Source organism: Macaca thibetana, chromosome 8 (genome assembly GCF_024542745.1).
Source record: "Macaca thibetana thibetana isolate TM-01 chromosome 8, ASM2454274v1, whole genome shotgun sequence".
NCBI lineage: Eukaryota > Metazoa > Chordata > Mammalia > Primates > Cercopithecidae > Macaca > Macaca thibetana.
Window position 1 is genome coordinate 38,612,758 of NC_065585.1, and position 21,793 is coordinate 38,634,550.

General features: G+C 36.0%; 1 protein-coding gene across 5 annotated transcripts in view; it reads right to left on the reverse strand.

Moving 5' to 3' along the window:
- OXR1 (oxidation resistance 1) overlaps positions 1 to 21,793 on the reverse strand; it is a 382,402-nt gene that overhangs the window by 168,292 nt on the left and 192,317 nt on the right. The window contains exon 1 of one of the 5 annotated variants that reach the window (XM_050802213.1): positions 4,822 to 6,256. The exons of the other annotated variants lie outside the window; for them this stretch is intronic. Within the exon in view, the coding sequence (XP_050658170.1) occupies positions 4,822 to 4,834 (13 nt within the window). The 5' untranslated portion in view covers positions 4,835 to 6,256. Of the gene's footprint in view, positions 1 to 4,821; positions 6,257 to 21,793 lie in introns of those variants that run through there. 5 annotated transcript variants of the gene reach the window in all.

The following is a 21,793-nucleotide window of genomic DNA, read 5'->3' on the forward strand; positions in this document are numbered from 1 at the left end:
CAGATTTGTCAAACCATTGCTCAAAATCACTGATCACTTCTCATTTCACTGGGAGTAAAAACTCTAGCCCAGAATTAAAGTAAAAACTCTAATTCTGAGGCAAAGTTTCTAAGATGTCATATGATTTGGCCCCCATTATCTCTCCAAAGGCATCTCCCATATATTCTTCTGTTGTTCATTCTATCCTGTTGTGTACCTGGATATTTCTGAAATATTCAAAACAAGTTCCCGTCTCAAGGCCTTACTTTCCTGCTTCTTGGAATGCTATTTCTCCATGTATCTGCATTACTAACTCCCTTACCTCCTTCAATTTTTTACTTATCTTTGTCATCTTCTCAGTGAGGCTTACTCTTACCACCATTAAAGATTGTGACACATCCCCTCTTTGGCACTTCTGACTTCCTTTACCTGGCTTGGCATTTTCTTTATAGCACCTATTACCTAATTTACTCCACAATTTACTCATTCCCTACATTCATGTTTATTTATATAGTTTTTACCTTCTGCTGATATGTAACATAAGCTCCACGAGGAACTGAATTAAATTACTATAGCATGGAGAATGGTGGATAATGAAATAATGTAAAATTTTAAAAGAGTACTGAATTCAATCAAGTAGAAAAGATAAAATCCAATCTGGGTAATGGATATACAACCTAGCAAGTCAGTTTAGACTAAAGTTGCCTGAGATAACAGGAAAATAGTGAATAAAATAACATGGGATGCAGTAGGGTGTAAGAAAAGGAGTGGGCTTTAGAAGTCCCACTAAAAGAATGGACTTGGATTGCTATCTTGTGTTTAGATAGAATTTTCCTAGATATATCTCTGAGAAGCCCTATTCTAGAATTGCCATCCACAACACAAACCTATGGTCATAGTTGCTGTTGTAGACTGGAGATGATGATAAAAGTCTCCTTAGTCAAATAAGCAACTTTTCACCCCAGGAAAGTATACCATAAGAGTGCAGAGATGATGAAGACATAACCATTATTCAAGTTGGGTTTATAGAGGAACAGTGGGTTTTCTAATTGACATGATATTTAAATTATGTTTTGTCTCTTTATAAGTTTAGTTTTAATTTTTATCAAAGTTCCACATAAACTAAAGAAGCAAATAGCTAGTTCTACTTGACTTGTAAAACAAAGCAATCCCCTCCAATCCCATCCTTTTTCCTACTCCCCAGAGCCAACCACTCTGAATTCTTTTCTCTGACCTCCATCAGCCTAGACTGTTTTCATGTGGCATAGCTGTCTTAGAATTACCCTGTGTGGGATTCCCTTCACTTCTTCCTTACGGATATCTCCTATTTATTGGATTCCATTTTTTTCTTTCTCATATTGCTGCAGCACTTGAGAAACTGTAATGGGAGGGAAATTTTTAAAATGTGCCTATATGAAAATGGCTTTATTCTACTCATAGTTGATTTATAATGATAGTAAAACTATTGAGAGGAAATAATTTACCATTCAAATTTTAAAGGCATACTCTATTACTTTGCAGCTTCTAGTATTGCTTTACAGAAGTCCCATGTCATTCTGATTCTTGATCCATTGAATGAATATGTCTCCCTGATGATTTAAGAATCTTTTCTTTGAAACAAGTTTTCTGAAATTTCATGATAATATGCCTAAGTGGGAGACTTTTTTTCATTGTTCTTGCTACTGGGCTCTTTCAATTTGGAAACTCGTGTCCTGCAGTTCTGGGAAATTTTCTCACATTATTTCTTTGACTTTTCACCCCCCTCCTCCCAACCCCCCTCTCTTTTTTTAAGTCTGGTATCTGTTTCTGGAGATCCTGTTTGGATGATGGAGTTCCATGACTGGCCCTCAGGTTTCTCTACTTTTTCTGTTATTTTCATCCCTTTTCTACTTTCAGGAAGATTTCTTTCAAAGATTTACTGGGTTTTTCATTTATGCAATTATACTTTTAACCTCCTAGAGATTTTTGTTTCCTGAATATCCCTTTTTGTATCACGCTATTTTGGTTTTCTGGATACAATATATTTTATTCTTTTGAGAATGCTAAGAATCTCTTTAGACGGTTTTCTTTCTTCCCAAATATTTTCTGTTCCTTCCAATTTTTCTTTTCTGTGTCCTTGGTTTAGTCAGTGTTCTCATATTAGGAGTTGAACCTCAATACATTTCCCATTTAAGAATGAGACACTAAAAAAGCAGATTGGAAGTGAGGAAGTGACTGCAGTCTTGACTGTAGCATGCTCTGATTGAGCTGTTCCTAAGAGAATTCTTAATGTCAGTAACATTAAATCTTCTCTCCTAGGTCAATCTGCTTTTTGAAAAGATACTTTAGTTTTATGTTTATTCCTACTTTTAAAAATACTCAACATCATCAACTACTTTCAGGAGTTCCACACTGTAAATTGGGTGCTTCTCAGTTATTCCCACTGTTAGCGTTAGCTTTCTTGGGTCTGCTAAATTATCTGCCTTCAACCTACGAAATTTTATTGCTGTTATCTCCTCTTCTGGTTTGGTCCTTTTGGCATCTGTCTCCTTAGAAAAGCCCTTTACTGTCATTTTAGTTGAGGATGAAAATGGAACAGACCTTAATGGTTGCATTTAATCCACCATCTTTTACTGGAACTCTTGCTTCCAGTCCTGATTTTAAGATGTTTGAAATGCTTAGAAGACTCTAATTTACTACATTTATAGGTTTGATTTATTAGTTTTTCAGAGGTTAAGTGTTTAGCAAGCACTGGCTTATTACATTTTAAGTTTGCCCCATCAGGCATTTAAAGTGTTTGTTAAAAGTCATATAAATTTGAAACCTAGTTTGAAGTATTTAAAGAAGTTTAATAGGCTTGTAAATGAGAGTAAATTTTGGGGGAACTTAATCCATTAAAGTCACGAGTCAGTGGAATCAAGTGACTATATTTTATATAAAAATACTTAGACTTATGAATTGTCCTTAAAGCTTAAGGAAAAACTATACTTTCTAATTAATACTCTGTTTATGAAAGTTATATATTTAGATACAAATAACTTTAGTCTTAAAAAAATCCCTCCTAACAACTACAAACTTAATAGGAATAAGTTTAAGATAGCATAACTACATTATGTCATAGAAGTGGAGAAGCTATGGAAATAGAACTTTGTTTCAGTTTTGGGTGAGAACCCCAAGGCTGAACACCGTGGGGAGGGTGCCAAATGTATTCATATCCTAAAAGTGGTGCCAAGAGACTGTGACACTGGTTTGTTCTATCACGTCCCTGAAACCTATAAGACAATTGATAAGGAAGATGCTTCTCCAAAGTCTCATTATTTTATAAATTAGTAAGTTCTTTGCAAAATAAGTCTGCTTTTCAAGTGATAAGCTTCAGTGGTTATTTTCTAAAAACAGGAAAAACAACACTTCTGTTGCTTAATAAGATTTTTTCACTACTTTATAAAATGTGGTGGGTGTTTTTCCTCTAACTTCATTATTATTAAGCTTTGCTCAGAAATTCAATAAGGAATTTGTCTCTTTAACATTAACAAAGACTAAATTAAAATGTTGTAAAAGACTGCCTATTTTTATCTAATGCTCTCCATTGTGGAATACTACTACCAAAAAGAAATAATTGGAAGCTCTACAATGGCAGGCACATTTCTGTTTTAGTCATCATGCTAGCTAACCAGCATAAGGAATATGGGAAGAAAAACTTTGTTGTCCCCAGGTTTGCTATTTTCAGCTGCCAGAAAGAACAAGTGCTTTGTTTTTAGTTTATTCTTAACTCTTACTCCTATAATTCCAAATAATCTTGTTTTACCTAATAGGTCTTTGTAATTTTTCTCTCCAAGTGAGCTGCTCTGGATTTTGATCAGTATTTACCATCACATATATATATGAGACATATATATGAATACATATATGAATATATATGTCATATATGTATGTCAATAGAAAAAATCTGTCTTGTTGGTTTTTTAAATCCATTATTGTTATAAATTATCTGATAGCTTTAGAAAATTTACTAGTCACTGGCTAGAAAATGATAATTTTCTTTTTGTTTTTGTTTTTTTAGTTTTTTTCCAAGACAGAGTCTCGCTTTGTTGCCAGGCTGTGGTACAGTGGCATGATCTCGGCTCACTGCAACCTCCACCTCCCAGGTTCAAGCGATTCTCCTGCCTCAGTGTCCCTAGTAGCTGGGATTACAAGCACCCGCCACCCCACTTAGCTAATATTTGTATTTTTAATAGAGGCAGGGTTTCTCCATGTTGGCCAGGCTGGTCTTGAACTTGTGACCTCAGGTGATCTGCCTGCGTTGGCCTTCCAAAGTGCTGGGATTGTAGGTGTGAGCCATCATGCCTGGCCCTAAAAATGATAATCTTCTTTTCTCCATACAAGCAATTTTTTGAGAATCTCAATATGGTTGTCTCACAGTAAGTGTGACATTAAATGTATTAGAAGTTCATTTTATTCATCTGCTTTCGTGTTTAAAATGAAAAAAGACATTTACTTCTAGAAGCTTCTATGAATGAAGCAGGAATTGGAAACCAGAAAAATCAAGTGACATTAATAGAAATAAGACAAATGTTTTAAAGGTTTTTTTTTTTTTTAAAAAAAACATATCACAGAATCAAAATATTACTGACAACACACATATTAATATTCTTTTCTTAAAGTCAAAAGTTGGTGATTTCTAATACTCCATAAAAGGGCCACTAAACAAATATACAAATGTACTGTTATTTACATAATACTCTTATTTGGTTAATTTATATGTTCCAGTAGCAAAACTCTGCTTGCCTCAACAAGTGGTTGACATTTTTTAGGCAAATGAGAAATTAAAAAAAAAAATAGAAAGGCATGATTTCAGAAACTTACTTCTCAGCTTCATGGATATTTGGCATACTTCCTTGGAATTCAGCTTTCTGCAGCAGTGGTTTGTCAAGTTCTCTTTCAAACATTCTTGCTATTTCACCGGGTTATTTCCATCCAAAACTCTAAATCTTTAAGTATAGACTGTCTTTGACTAGCACCATATTTTTTCTCCATCTTTAGCAGACTATTGAAGTGAGAAGTCTACACCTTCCCACTTGTCTTCCTCTGACTAATTTTAAGAAGCTTTCAATGCTGGGTAAGACAGTGGTAGTCACAGGAATGAAGAAACAAGTATGTGTTTTAAGTTCAAAAGAGCAAGTTATTCATTTACTTAAGGAATGTTCAGGAAAATATTTAGCTTCTGAAAGTGAACACACTTAGAAGCCTGGATAATATTTAAATATGTTGGCCCTGCATTTTTGCTCACAAAATATTAGCTTAAGTCATATATTTTTTGAAACAAAAATTATAGTGCATCATTAAAGAAAAGAAAAAGATACAGTGTTTCACAGATAATAGCAAGTGTTGGTGAGAATGTGGAGAAATTGGAACTGCCGTGTACTATTGGTGGGATGTAAAATAATGCTACCACAATAGGAAACAGTATGCAGTTTCCTCAAAAAATTAAAAAAATATATACCATAGGATCCAATAATCTCAGTTCTTGATATGAATTCCAAAGAATTGAAAGCAAGGTTTCTATAAGATATCTACATATCCATGTTCACAGCAGTGCTATTCACTATTGCCAAGAAGTGGCATCAAACTACTTGTCCACCAATTAATGAATAGATATACAAATGTGGTATATATGTACAATTAAATATTATTCAGTTATAGAAAGAAAAGCCTGTCATGTGCTACAGCATGGATGAACCTTGAGGATATTATGTAAAGTGAAATAAGCCAGTCACAAGAAGATAACTACTGTAAGATTCCATTTTTCTTAGGTATATAAAGTGGTCAAATTCATAGAAACAAAAGAGTTGTAGGGAGGGGAAAAGGAGAGTTGTGATTTAATGGGTATAGAGTTTCAGATTCACAAAGTCAAAACGGTTCTGGAGATGGGTTTTACTATGATGTGAATATTCTTCACACTACTGAACCATACACTTAAAGATGGCTAAGATGGTTTTAAAAAGATATAATGCTTTAAAGGATACTTGTTGAAATTATTCTCATGCCTATAGTTCTGTGCATTTAGAGTCACAGCTGCCAGTCAATCACACACAGGAAGAAAATGCTGGCCATCAGTATGCTTTCCAATCTAAATCATGAATAGTGATTTTATGCAGCTGGCGGGAAGTGTGTGGTCAATCAGAATGCACATGCTTCTGCTGTGAGCCTAGGGAGATAACAGCATTTGCTCTGCTGCCATGAGACCAGTGAAACTTTTTGGACTTGCAACCAATCATTACTACCCCAAACCTCACTGAATTGCAGAACTAGACAGATTGTGAGGGCTCAATTATATGAAATCAAGCACATATAGCATAGTGATTAAAAAAAAAAATGGGACCCGAAACAGCCTGAATTTAATTCCTGGCTCCCCTCCTTAGCTACTGTGTGCCTTTGAGCAAGTTACTTAACCTTTCTAAGCTTTAATCCTTCTTTCTTATGTCTGGATGGTGAAAGGGTGATGCCTACCCTGTGGGGTTCTCATGAGCAGCGCATGAGATGAGTCAAGAAAATGCTCCAGTGCCAGCAAGCTTAGTCCCAAGGCTTTGCAACATCCTTCCCTGCACTCTCGCAGATAATCAGACATGGAGAAATAGTCACCTAATTCTCCCAGTTCTGCCTATTCTTTCCAGCTCATTTTATTTAGCTAGAAATAGCTTGCTCATTTATTTAAGCAGGCCTCGAAAGCAGCAAGGCCAGAGCTAATCCAGGTCCCCAGGTAAGATGAAAGGACACACAGGAGAACCAGAAGTTTGAGGCAAATCAGGGATAAGGAATTTCGAATGTCAAACACTAGCAATTACAGGATTTCAGGCAGGAAGCGATGGGTTTGAAGTGATCACTGTACAACCAACTACAGCCATAAATAGGGAATTACAATGAAAGTCAAACTGTAAGCCAGAAATGTGGCCTGAGGCAAGCCAGAAACCCAGAGTCAGTTCAGAAAGGTATAATCAAAATAGTCCAGCTAGAGAAAAGCAAAAAAAGGGAGAGCGTCAAGAATTTTAGGAGCTTTGAGAGGACATTCCCAGTCAGCAATAAAGAAGATGGTATTGGGTATATTTTCATACTAGGCAAGAAAAAGAAAAAGTGAGGTTACCTAGGTGGTCACTAAAGTCAAAGATGCCACTATAGCAGTGGTTGGAACAGTGTGGGAACAGGGTAAAGAGTAAATAGGAAGCCTGGATAAACTTGATAAGAGCAATGCAAACACCATGTAAATGCCACTGAGATGATGAATATACAACCGGGTGTGCTGAGTATTTTGCTAACTAATGAAATTAGTGTCCAGAGTCTAGAACTCAGATGCAAGTGGACTAGAAATTAATCTATTTTACAAATTAACAATTGTTGTATTTTACAACCACATTAAATCTGTAAGTTGTTTTTCTTCTTGTCCTCCTGTCACAATTTTACAGTCACACACACAGTATACATAGTAAGTCCTGAATTCCTTAAAATGTTGATAAAGGAGATAGGCTATGCACAAGAATTTACTATGACTTATGTCTCTGAACCACATAGAACTACAAATATTATATATATGAACTCATTTAGCCCCAGGGTAAACAAAGTTTGGATACTTTCTATCACAGTTACCATATAAGTATCCCCATTAACTTATACATAGGAATATTAACTGGTAGGAAAATTATCTTGTCAATCCCAGTATCTGCTTTAAAAAACTCTACTGTATCAATCAACGTTGTCAGGAGACAGGACAGAATATAAAGAATAATGTGGGTATCAAGTTGATGACACTAAGTTATTACAAAGATAGCAATAGCAGAAAACAGCTACTCAGGGGCTAGGGAGTAAAGGGAAATGGTTGGAATTATTAAAATACAGAAGCTTAGAGAAGGGACCCTGCACACGGCTGCTGATAAAATACAGTAAACACAGTTAAATATGCAATATCAGGAACACACTTCTACTAAATGTTTATTGGTTGTTTTTCTGAGATTCAAATTGGGTTTCCTATAATTTTATGTTAAATGTGACACCCCTAGTCCTGTGAAGCCACAACCCAGATTTCTACAAAGGGGCACCGGCCAGCTAATGCTGCCGTCTCTGAAGAGAAGGGTACAATGGAGCTGGTTCTGCAAACGTTAGAAAAACTGCAAACTGAATTCAGTAGTTGCTACTGGAATGAACCCTTGTTGCCACAGCAAGGAAGGGTAGCTGGAGAGGAGATACAGGAACTACAAGCGTACCTGAAGTGAGTTTCTCCTCCCAGTTCCGGCCCTGCAGCTTCCTTCTGGAGGCCCCTACTGGCAGAGCCTAGCAGGTGGCTGCTGGCAAAGCAGAAACTTGGGTTGCAGGAACTCAGCCCCAGCATCGCGAGGCTGAACAGAAAAGGGTAGCTTTGTCCAAGCGCAGTAGCTACGCCTGAAGTCCCAGCACTTTGGGAGGCCGAGGCGGGTGGATCACCTCAGGTCAGGAGTTCGAGACCTGGCTGACCTGGTGAAACCCCGTCTCTACTAAAAATACAAAAATTTAGCCGGGCGAGGTGGCGGGCGCTTGTAGTCCCAGCTCCTTGGGAGGCTGAGGCAGGAGAATGGCGTGAACCCGGGAGGCGGAGCTTTCTGTGAGCCGAGATCGCGCCACTGCACTCCAGCCTGGGCGACAGAGCGAGACTCCGTCTCAAAAAACAAAAAAATACAAAAATTAGCTGGGCGTGTTGGCGACGGCGCCTGTAATCCCAGCTACTCGGGAGGCTGAGGCAGGAGAATCACTTGAACCCGGGAGGTGGAGGTTGCAGTGAGCCGAGATTACGCCACTGCATTCCAGCCTGGGCGACACAGAGACTCCATCTCAAAAAAAAAAAAAAAAAAAAAAAAAGGATAGCTTTGGGTCTGTGAGACAATAATGTAAAAACTGACATATATATCCATTGTAATTTATAATTTCATGAAGGAAATGTAGTTTAACTGTTCATGTTATTAGTTTAGAAAGTCTGCCAATGACTATTATTAAAACTCATACATTTAATAATTTTCTGGAAAATACTATAAATTCTTCTAAGTAAAGGTAGTTGAAAGTTACTCCTACCAAATACAAACAAAAAACTTCGAATTGAGAGATGCTACAAAAACAATTTACATAAACATGCCACTGTCATATGCAAGATGAGTGTATATAAAATTTAAAAATATTTCGATTAAAATTGTTGGGGTTCTACCAACTTGAAATGTAATTTTGGTTTCTAGAGTGTTTTCAATATTTATATAGCATGAGCACTCTTTCTAAATATATGATGATGTTTGACTTACTGAATTTAAGAATTTTCTTTCTAATGCCATCATAGTCACTATGATTATTATTTTATAAAACATAATTTAAATATTACTCAAGAGACATCCTCAATAGACTAATACCTAAATAATGATTTTTAAAATCACCCCTAACTATGAGTTTTGAATCTCTGTTGTTTACTTTAATGTGGTTACATAGACTGTATATTTATTTTTACTTTAGATAAAAATCTTCAGCAACAGATAACTTTCCCAGGTCTTCTGCAATACAGCCCGTGGCTCTATTTGATTTTTTAAAAAATAACTGTGCTACCATTATAAGCACAAATACTTGTATAATTCTATTTGTCAGTAACATACGAAAGAATAATTTCTACTCCTAAAATTTCCAGATTATTCTAAAAGTAACATAAAAATTTTCTTTATTAAAGTAATACATCATATACATTTTAGAAAATTTACAAGATACAGAAAAAGAAGAAGAAAATAATGTTACTGTTCCTAAGAACAGTACTTCCAGGATATCTCTTCAACTTTTAAAACCATATTTGTAATTAAATTCTATCTGCAAAGTTATATCCAGCTTTCCCCCTTAGTAGAAAAGCGATTTTTTTCTGTGACATTAAAAGTTCTTGTAAAAATAATATAAGGACTTCTTAATAATCTTTGAATAGATGAGCTATAATTTACTTAAACACTGTTATTATTAAAAACATCACCATTTTAAAAAACATAATTTCAGGGTTTTGTGTGTGTGTGTTATAAACATTTCTATCTCTTCTCTTTGTCATTTTCTCATCGACCATTATTTGTTGTTAATGTGTCTGCTGCTGCTTCTACTTTGCTGTTTTTAATCTGCTGTGTATTTGAAAATCATATCATCAAATGTGTTAGGATTTTATCTAGGTTCAGAATTAATGTGCTTTGAAATAAGAATTTACAGTCTTTCCTCTGAGAAAACTGCATGAGCTTTGGCACATAAGTGAGGTACCATTTATTTCAGTAATCAGTAATTCAATGTCCCTTCTCTTTTTTTTAAAAAAAAATATTCTTCAAGATTCTCGGATGGATCAAGTTGACTGTTGTCATTAAATTAATTGTATATCATTAAATGTAGGGGTCATTAAATGAGATATCTTCATTTACTCTGTACCTGCTATCATGCTTAACACAGTCAGGCAGGATTGTTCATATTTGCATTAAAACAAGAAATGAATACATGATCAAAGTATGAGAATTTAATCATGATAACATTGCTGGTACATGTGAAACCACAGTAGGTCTCATCAGTCATCAAGGGGCTGTGAATGTCCATTTTCATTTAATCAACTGAGTCAAATTTATTTAATTGTAAATGCTAGTGAGGGTGATATGAAAAAAACTAGTAGAACTAGTTTAAAAAGAAATTTTCACAACACTTTTTGGAAAGTGATTTAGCAATATAGATTAAGAGCCTTCAAAATTTCCCTACCATTTGAGTCCATTTCACCTTTAAGATTCTTTATTAATAAATACAAAATCAGACAAAATGTGTGCATAAAGATGTTGATAGTAGCATCATTAATACTAATAGAGACTGGAAACTCTAACAGTCTAACATCAGCAATATGTTGAAAAAATTCTGGAACTTCTACAGGTTAAATTAATGCAAATGTAAAATTATATTGAGAATCACATTTTAATGGTGTGAGAAAAATGTATATTATTAATATCAGGTTAAATAATGCAAAACTGAGTCCATTATGTAAATGAAAAGTCACATGGAGAAAAGCCATAGAAGAAGCAACTAAAGATAACGTAATGGTTATCTCTGGCTAACAGAATTGTAGTTGACTGTCATCTTCTTTATTTATTTTTAGTATTTCCCAAACTTTTAAAAAATGGGCATTCAAAAAAATCAGAAGTAAAGAGTACATGTTTAGTACTAAAAAGGAGAGCCTTTTTAGACCTAGAGATGGGAGTTGAATATTAAGGAAGCCAGAGGAATTAGGAGAATCTACCCTTGATACCAAAAAATCTGCCCAGGAGGTTACTTATCTTCAGAGTGTTGTGTGAGACAAAAATAAACAGTTTGGGGCTTTATTATAGGAGCAAAATTAGTATCCTAACTGTTACTGCTTCTATCTGGCAGAAGTAGCTGGATTTTGTTGATTATTCTTAGAAGATTAAGTCACCATTAATTACCCCCAAATTAAAATCACTATATTTAGTAGCCATTTCCCAACATTTAAATAGCTAATCTTAAATAGCCCATTCTGTAGGCCAATTAATATAGCAATTTGAGAGTACAGAGTGACATGCTACTTGAAACCAGATGTCCCAGAAGCCATCTAAATTTCTTCTAAGAATGAATGCTTTCTTTCTTTTTTCAAATTAAAAATTACCTATTAAATGCCACATGACCCAGAATCAACTGATGGAGAACATTCAAAGAATTTACTTTTGCGAAAATGTTGTGAATACTTTTAGGTTACATAGTTTCCCATTCTAGTGTCCAAATAAAAAATAGGTTCTCAAGTCTTCACAACAGAAAGCTGGGTACTTCAGATCAGGCATCTTAAGCATAAAGAAATCTTGCTTTACTTATCTTAAAATGCTACATTACAGTCCTTTCTTAGAGAACTTAAACATCAAGTCACAGCAATAGAATACTGCTCAAGCATTTACAATGGCTTTATTTGAAGAAGTAATGGATATATTAGCAATCTAGTCTAGATTCTTCAAATCATGTCCTTCATTAAATTAAAACAAATATATATACAAAAAGTCAGTATTTGACCAGTGTTTCTGAGCTTTTTTAGCAGAATCATTACTGAATATGGCATCTCTGCTTTTGGCATTTCACTCCATAAACTCTTCCTTGAATTTATTTTCTGAAAGTATAAGATACACTTCAAGCTTCCCGTGTGTGTGTGTGTGTGTGTGCGTGTGTGTGTGTGTGATGGTTAATTGTAGGTGTCAACTTGACTGAGCCATGGGGTGCCCAGACATTTGGCCAAACATTATTCTGTGTATGTCTGTGGTGGGGCAGGGGTGGGGTGGTTCTTGATGAATTTCACATTTAAATTGATAGGCTGAGTAAACCATATTGCCCTTGCTAACATGGATGGACCTCATCCCATCATTTGAGGACTTGAATACAACAAAAAGATTTAGTAAAAGGGAACCCCTCCTGACTGACTGCTTGAGCTGGGACAATAATCTTTACTGGCTTTCAGACTCTGAAACACCCACTTTTCTTAAATCTCCAATGTAATAATGGTGGACTAGAACTTACATCATCATCTCTCCTGGTTCCCATGCCTTTGGTCTCAGACTGGAACTACACATCAGCTCTCCTGGGTCTCCATCAGCTTGCTTGACTACAGATCTTGGGAGTTCTCAGCCTCCATAATTCCATTAGCCAATTCCTTATAATAGATTCTGTACTAAGAAGAAGGGGTTCCTGTAACAAATACTTAAATATTTGGAAGTGGTTTTGGAACTGAGCAATGGTTAGACACTGGAAGAATTTTGAGATGCATAGCAGAAATGTAGATGTAAAGGGTGATTCTAGTGATATCTTAGACAGACATGAAGAAAACGTTACTGGAGACTAGACAAAGAGCAGTTTTTGTCATGTAGAAGGAAAAAAATTTGGCTGAATTCTGTTCTAGGGTTTTGTGAAAGTTAGAACTTGCATGTGGTGAAATTGAGTATACAGCAGACATGATTTCCAAGCAAAATATCAAAGATATGGCTTGGGTCCTCCTTACTGCTAATAGTAAAATGCAAGAAGAGAGAAATAAATTGTAGAAGCAATTGTTAAGCATAGATGCAAGAGCTTAGATATTTGGAACATTTTCAGGCTACCTATATTGTGAAAAAATGAGAAAGCTTTTTCTGAAGAGAACACTAAAGATGTGGCCTAATAATAACTTGATAAAGAGATGGAGAAAACAATGGATTTAATCAGCCATCCCAGCGGAAGCCAGAATAGAGATCGGATTATACCATAGGGGTCATTACCAGTTTGAACTGAAGGGATGAAGGCTAGGTAAAATGAAGGAAGGCTGTCAGACTTTTTGGAATCTATAGGATGGAACCATTGAGTTATTTGGTTGTGAAAATGCACTATTCTTCAAGAAAAAAGAAGGATAATATTGAAGGTGATTTAGAGATCACCAGGGCTGCCACTCCCATCATAGGCAGAGGGGGAAGAGTTGTTTCTTACTCCATTTCAAAGAGTGAGTACTTTCAGAGAGCCACAGGGGCAGCAATCCCAGGCCAAATGGGCGCGGCTACCCCATCAAGTCATGGGAGTGACATTGCCATCTCTGCCTGGAGGGCAGGGCATCAAACCAAAGAGGATTATTTTTGAGCCTTAAGAACTGATGATATTTGCCTTGCTATGTTTTGGACTTGCTTGGGACCCATCATACCTTCCTTCATTCCTATGTTTTTTCCCTTTTGGAATGGGAATGTCTATTCTATGCCTGCCCACTCTTGTATTTTAGAAGTGTATAATTTGTCTGGTGTCACATGTTTATAGTTGGAAAGTAATTTTGCTTCAGGATGAATTCATATTCAAGTCTCACCCGCATCTCATCCCTATGATTTAGATGAGACTTTGGACATTAGAGTTGATCTTGGAATGAGTTCATACTTTGGGGGTTGTTGGGATGGAATAAATATATTTAGCATGCAAGAAGGACATGAATTTTGGAAGGTCAGGGGAGGAATGCTGTGGACTGAATTATGCCACACCCCTGGCCCCCACCCAGTTCATATGTTGAAGCCCTAGCTCCCAGGGCAATGGTATTTAAGGAAGAAACCTTTGAAATATAATTAGGTTTAGTTGAAGTCATGAGGGTCAGGCCTTCATGATGGGCACCAGAGAGGTACCACAGAGCTTTCTCTCTCTCTCTCTCTCTCTCTCTCTGTCTGTCTCTATCATGTAAGACACAGTGAAAAAGCAGCTGTCTACAAGCAAGGAAGAGAGCCTTCACAAGAACCCAACCATACTGGCACCCTGATCTCTGATTTCCAGACTTCAGATTGTGAGAAAATGTATTTCTCTGGTTTAAACCACCAGTCTACAATAATTTTGTTATAGCAGCCTGAACTAACTAATGTAAAACCCAATGTTTCATTTAGTTGTAGCTACCCTGGTGGATATCTGCCTTTTTGGCCACCTAGCATATATTCCTCTTGCTCTTGGTGGTAGCACTTCCATTTGTTTACTGGTTCCAACCCTTTGGAACAATGTGTCCCTTGTGCTTCAAGGGTAGCTGGCTTGACCTCTGAATTAGAATCTTTGACTCAAGTCTAAGCTAATTGGCATGACCCCATACCCAGCTGCATTACCGGTATAGAATGGGCAAGTGCTCTAGGGTGATTTGTTTAGGTCAAAACTCAGTAATTTTGTTTGAGAATGAAAAACCTGTGCTCTTGTTTGCTGAATGTGAATAAGATAGCATGTGTGAGATTTAAGTTCCCAACTGTTCACAGTAGAATGCTGGCTATTTAGATTGGACAGCTTAATCAAGAAGAAACCTGAGTATCAACAAGACAGGCATTTGGGGACAATGAGGTAGGAAGCCTGCACAAAATGGAGTCAGCACGAAGGAAGCAGAGTCACGAAATGAAGACAGCATGAAAAAGGGTCCTTCTCACAGGATGGAAAAGGGTTCTTCTTGCACCGTGTCAGAAGAGAGAACAATCTCAAGTCAGCTGACCTCTGTACTTCAGGCACATGTGCCTGTGAACTTCTCCTATTATTTAAATCAATTTGAGATAGAGTTTCCATTACTTATCTTTCTAAATTCTCAATTTTTTCCCCTCCAATCTTCACTCTATCACTCAGCCTCCTTCCTAATCGTTCATGTTGGTTACTTCACAGAGCGAAATCATATCTAAAGCTCTTGGTAATCATCATTTGATCATATCAAATTGAGCTCTATGCAATATGGCAAGTACAAGGCAGAACACTATGCAATACAGCAAGTACAAAGTCATTGGTTCTGGACTTCCAGGACTATGTATTCTAAAATATCTTCAAAGGGGAAAAAAATCTCAAGTATGGAGATGTAGACACAGTGGAAGCAGCATTAATGATTTTTCTGAATGTCAAAGTCAGAGAACATAAGGAAGCCCTACTGGATCTTATCAGATTTATTGTTCACATTAAGAGTGGATGATAAAAACACCAGCAAGAATCATGGCTAGGGGTCAAACTCAGATCAAAGCATCAAAGCCGCACCATGACAGTGCACTGACAAGAATGCAGCAGCTGTGAAAATTATGTAAGGGCACATTCAGATGCTGTATGTTCTGGTTATTTAAAAGCATTTGCACCTAGAGATATAAATAATAATCTATTTACCTTAGGAAAACAGCTCCCACACAGATATTTCACATTTGATTCCATAATGGGAGACTACTATACAAGCTACAAATGTTCCACAAGGGTTTTTTATGGATTTCATAACAGTTTAGAATTAATTTAAGTGGGCATTGTAAAACTATCTGCATGTAAAACATTATTTGCTGAAAGTGATATTGATGTAGAATGGTAAAATGTCAAAGGAAGAGAATTCATGTGAATGTCAATGGACAATTTATAGGAATTTTCCTGTCATTTCTCCTAAATTAATCAAATTAGTAAGACAAGACAGAACTCTCTTTATACTATTTTAGTGAGACTGCATCTTTGCTGGGTTATAGGATCTTGTATATTCGGGAAAGGGTTTGGAAAGGTGTCGTGGGCTGGTTACATACCATGAAGAATGGATATTCTTGCCATTCAACACTTAGGATGCGATGACTTGCTTTTTAAATGTGTTTTTTATTTTTATTTTTCAACATAATACCTATACCTGCAATTGCAGAAAAATGGTCAATCTCAGTTGACTGGATTTGTAAATTGACATAATCTTTTAGAGAACAATTGGCAATATGTAATGATTCCCTAAATTGTGAGTAGATTACTTGAACTTGGCAACTCTACTTTTAAGAATTTATCCAAATGAAATCATTGAGAAGAAAGAAGAAGAGGGGCATAGGTTTGTTTGCATGGGTGTTGATTAAAACACTGTTATGGGGGGAAAAAACACAGAAAGCCTGACAAGTCAAAGTAGGAAATAAATTAAGTTTTGATTTTATCTATATTGTAGAATACTATGTGATCATTAAAAGTGATGCTGCAGAATTATATTTATTGACACAAAAAGATATATGGAATATATTAAGTTTAAAAGGGTATCCAGTATGTACCCTGTGTCCAGCACGTTACTGAAAAACAGATATCAAAGCAAAGCACACCTCAGCTTTTATAGAACACTTATTCTGATGCTTACATTAGAAATATATAGTATTAACTTGTTTTGTACATGTTTTACATAATGTTTACATGTAATTAGAAAATACAGGAAGTTATATAAAGTAGCTCTCCTTGGAGGGTGTGTTTATGCTTAATGTCTTGCATTTATTTATTTTCTAGTATTTTGTATAATGAACACATAATCATGATGGTATTAATTTTAAAAACTGGGATATAGAATAGCGAAAATAATTTAAAAATTGTTGGAAAGGAGCAATGAGGAAAGGTATTCTATCATACAGGAAGCATGCCACTTTCTCATGATTCGGATGTATTTCATTTACAAAAGCAAACCCAATGTGAGACTTCAGTGACAAAAAGAAAAGGGAACATCAGGAGGGTCAACTCTCTTCAAGAGCTGCCATCATTCTTTGTATTAAGACGACTGAGGAGGGAAAAAAATTCTTTTAGGTTTTATCTGCTATAATTCTCGTCTATATTTTATCATCCGTCTAGTACATTCTCCAGAATTGTAATCTTTTCTGTTGGTACCAGAGGATGGACGGTTTCATAGAAAAGGTAGATTTGAGAATTCTAAAATGATGGAATATAAGAAAAGAAATACAGCTTATTAAGGACTTGATAAGTGAAGAATCAGTATTGGAACTTTAAATACTTCCTTGTTTATTTATCATAATCCCATGAGGTAGGTGATCTCCATTTTTTCCACATGAAGTAGCTCAGGAAAAGGTGTCTTGTTCACGTTCATGCAGCTAGGAAGTCAGGAAGCAAGATTTAAATTCATATCTGAGTCCGTAATCAGTCTTCCTTTCATTACTTGATTGTTAATGCAGAAGAACACAAGATATAACAAAGTCAATGACCTAAAAAGTCATAGAATTTTAGATCAGGAAAGAATCTTGTATTCCTGAGGAAATGTGTTTCCATTTCTTCATTTTGTAGATGGGAACACAGAGACTCTGGAAGGCTAAGAAACTTTTCCAGGCTCACATTCCTCTAGTACTAAAGAGGAATGATTATAACATGTCATAATTTGAATCACGAAGCAATGATTCTACTGTATTTTGGACATTGTTCAATGGCTGTTAGTAAATTATTCAATGATGACATATCATCCAGAGAGATTGCTTCATACAATGAATCCCGTTTACATTTTAATGGAAGATATTCTGTATTTATTAACAAACTGGAATGGAGAGCTGCAGAAAATTATTTAAAAATTATTTAGTTTTCATTACCTTTATTTGGTTTGCGTTACCCTTATCAACTCTTCCTGAAAACTTCATGTCCTAAAAGGATGCCTAAAAGATACAGCCTTCAAATTATTTACTATTTTGACACACCAATGTAAGCTTCCAAATGTTCCTAATTTTAATAGCATTTGTATTTGCTATCACAATGAATCTTGGCAGGCCAACTCCAGAAAAGTAACTCCTTATTTAGGTAATTATCTGGCCATCTGCTCATAGAAAAAAATGTAAACAGATGAGGCTAAAAAATGAATTTGAACTCATTCCTCATTGAAGTAAGCACAAAACAAAAGCCATGGCATTAAACTAGGCATCTCTCCCTTTTCAGGAAGCATTTGTATAAAGCATACAGTGCTGATAAAATTTCAAAGCATCTGGTGAAGCGATGAGTAAACATTTTAAAACCTGAGGAATTTACCTGAAGTGTTTGGTCCACCTGTCTTGAATCTAAATAGATTCAATATCTCAGAAATCTCTATGCACACAGCAAGCATGTATAAAAGGCAAAGTTCTTCTCTTCTCTCTCCTCGCTGCACCGAATGGAACAAAAGTTTGAAAACAAAATAATTCCATGAGAGGTAACATAAACACATTCTTTTATTATTATTTTTAATTATACTTTAAATTCTCGGATACATGTGCAGAATGTGTAGGTTTGTTTCATAGGTATACATGCGGCATGGTCGTTTGCTGCACCTATCAACCCACCATCTACATTAGGTATTTCTCCTAATGCTATCCCTCTCTTTGCCCCCCATCCCCCAACAGGCCCCAATGTGTAATATTCCTCTCCCTGTGCCCATATATTTTCATTGTTCAACTCCCACTTATGAGTGAGAATATGCAGTGTTTGGTTTTCTGTTCCTGTGTTAGCTTGCTGAGAACGATGGTTTCCAACTTCATATATGTCCCTGCAAAGGACATGAACTCATTGTTTTTTATGGCTGTATAGTATTCCATGGTATATATGTGCCACATTTTCTTTATCCAGTCTAACACTGATGGGCATTTGGGTTGGTTCCAAGTCTTTGCTATTGTGAATAGTGCTATAATAAACATACATGTGCATGTGTCTTTATATTAGAATGATTTATAATCCTTTGGGTATATACCCAGTAATGGGATTGCTGGGTCAAATGGTATTTCTAGTTCTAGATCCTTGAGGAATCACCACACTGTCTTCCACAATGGTCGAACTAATTTACACTCCCACCAACAGTGTAAAAGCATTGCTATTTCTCCACATCCTCTCCAGCATCTGTTGTTTCCTGACTTCTTAATGATCACCATTCTAACAGGCATGAGATGGTATCTCATTGCGGTTTTGATTTGCATTTCTCTAATGACCAGTGATGATGAGCTTTTTCTCATATGTTAGTTAACCACATAAATGTTTTCTTTTGAGAAGTGTCTTCATATCCTTCGCCCACTTTTTGATGGGGTTGTTTTTTTCTTGTAAATTTGTTTAAGTTCCTTGTAGAATCTGGATCTTAGTCCTTTGTCAGATGGATAGATTGCAAAACTTTTCTCCCATTCTGTAGGCTGCTTGTTCACTCTGATGATAGTTTCTTTTGCTGAGCAGAAGCTCTTTAGTTTAATTAGATCCCCTTTGTCAATTGTGGCTTTTGTTGCCATTGTTTTTGGTGTTTTAGTCATGAAGTCTCTGCCCATGCCTATGTCCTGAATGATATTGCCTAGGTTTTCTTCTAGGGTTTTTATGGTTTGGAGTCTTACATTTAAATCTTTAGTCAATCTTGAGTTAATTTTTGTATAAGGTGTAAGGAAGGGGTCCAGTTTCAATTTTCCGCATAAGGCTAGTCAGTTTTCCCAACATCATTTATTAAATAGGGAATCCTTTACCTATTGCTTGTTTTTGTCAGGTGTTTCAAAGATCAGATGGTTGAAGTTGTGTCATATTATTTGTGAGGCCTCTGTTCTGTTCCATTTGTCTATGTACCTGTTTTGGTAGCAGTACCATGCTGTTTAGGTTACTGTAACCTTGTAGTATAGTTTGAAGTCAGGTAGCATGATGCCTCCAGCTTTGTTCTTTCTGCTTAGGATCGTCTTGGGTATATGGGTTCTTTTTTGGTTCCATATGGAATTTAAAGTAGTTTTTTTCTAATTCTGTGAAGAAAGTCAATGGTAGCTTGATGGGAACAGCATTGAATCTATAAATTACTTTGGAGAGTATGGCCATTTTCATGATATTGATTCTTCCTACCCATGAGCATGGAATATTTTTCCATTTGTTTGTGTCCTCTCTTATTTCCTTGAGAAGTGGTTTGTAGTTCTCCTTGAAGAGATTCTTCACATTCCTTTTAAGTTATATTCCTAGGTATTTTATTCTCTTTGTAGCAATTGTGAATGTGAGTTTGCTCATGATTTAGCTCGCTGTTTATCTATTATTGGTGTATAGAAATGCTTGTGATTTTTGCACATTGATTTTATATCCTGAGACTTCGCTGAAGTTGCTTATCAGCTTAAGGAGTTTGGGTTTTCTAAATATACAATCACATCATCTGCAAACAGAGATAATCTGACTTCCTCTCTTCCTATCTGAATACCCTTTATTTCTTTCTCTTGCCTGATTGCCCTGGCCAGAATTTCCAATACTATGTTGTACAGGAGTAGTGAGACAGGGCATCCTTGTCTTGTGCTAGTTTTCAAAGGGAATGCTTCTAGCTTTTGGCCATTCAGTATGATATTGGCTGTGGGTTTGTCATAAATAGCTCTTATTATTTTGAGATATGTTCCATCAATACCTAGTTTAGTGAGTGTTTTTAGCACGAAGGTGTGTTGAATTTTATCAAAGGCCTATTAAGAAAATCATGTGGTTTTGTCATTGGTTCTGTTTATGTGATGAATCATTTTTATTGATTTGTGTATGTTGAACCAGCCTTGCATCCTAGGGATGAAGCCGACTTGATCGTGGTGGATAAAGTTTTTGAGGTGCTGCTGGATTCGGTTTGCCAGGACTTTATTGAGGATTTTCACGTCGATGTTCATCAGGGATACTGGCCTGAAATTTTCTTTTGTCTCTGCCAGGTTTTGGTATCAGAATGATGCTAGCCTCATAAAATGAGTTAGGGAGGAGTCCCTCTTTTTCTATTGTTTGGAATAGCTTCAGAAGGAATGGTATCAGCTCCTCTTTGTACCTCTGGTAGAATTCAGTTGTGAATCTGTCTAGTCCCAGGCTTTTTTTGGTTGGTAGGCTATTAATTACTGCCTCAATTTCAGAACTTGTTATTGGTCTATTCAGGGATTCGACTTCTTTCTGGTTTAGCCTTGGGGGGCTGTATGTGTCCAGGAATTTATCAGTTTCTTCTAGATTTTTCTAGTTTATTTTCGTAGAGGTGTTTATAGAATTCTCTGATGGTAGTTTGTATTTCTGTGGGATCAGTGGTGATCTTCCCTTTATCACTTTTTTTATTGTGTCTATTTGATTATTCTCTCTTTTCTTCTTTATTAGTATGGCTAGTGGTCTACCTATTTTGTTAATCTTTTCAAAAAATCAGCTCATGGATTCATTGATTTTTTGAAGGGCTTTTCGTGTCTTTATCTCCTTCAGTTCTGCTCTGCTCTTAGTTATTTCTTACCTTCTGCTAACTTTTGAAATTATTTGCTCTTGCTTCTCTAGTTTTTAAATTGTGATCTTAGGGTGTCAATTCAATGTCTTTCCTGCTTTCTCCTGTGGGCAGGTAGTACTATAAATTTCCCTCTAAACACTGCTTTAGCTGTGTCCCATAGATTCTGGTACATTCTGTCTTTGTTCTCATTGGTTTCATATAACTTATTTATTTCTTCCTTAATTTTGTTATTTACTCAGTATTCATTCAGGAGCAGGTTGTTCAGTTTCCATGTAGTTGTGCAGTTTTGAGTGAGTTTACTAATTCTGAGTTCTAATTTGATTGCACTGTGGTCTGAGAGACTGTTTGTTATGATTTCCATTCTTTTGCATTTGCTGAGGAGTG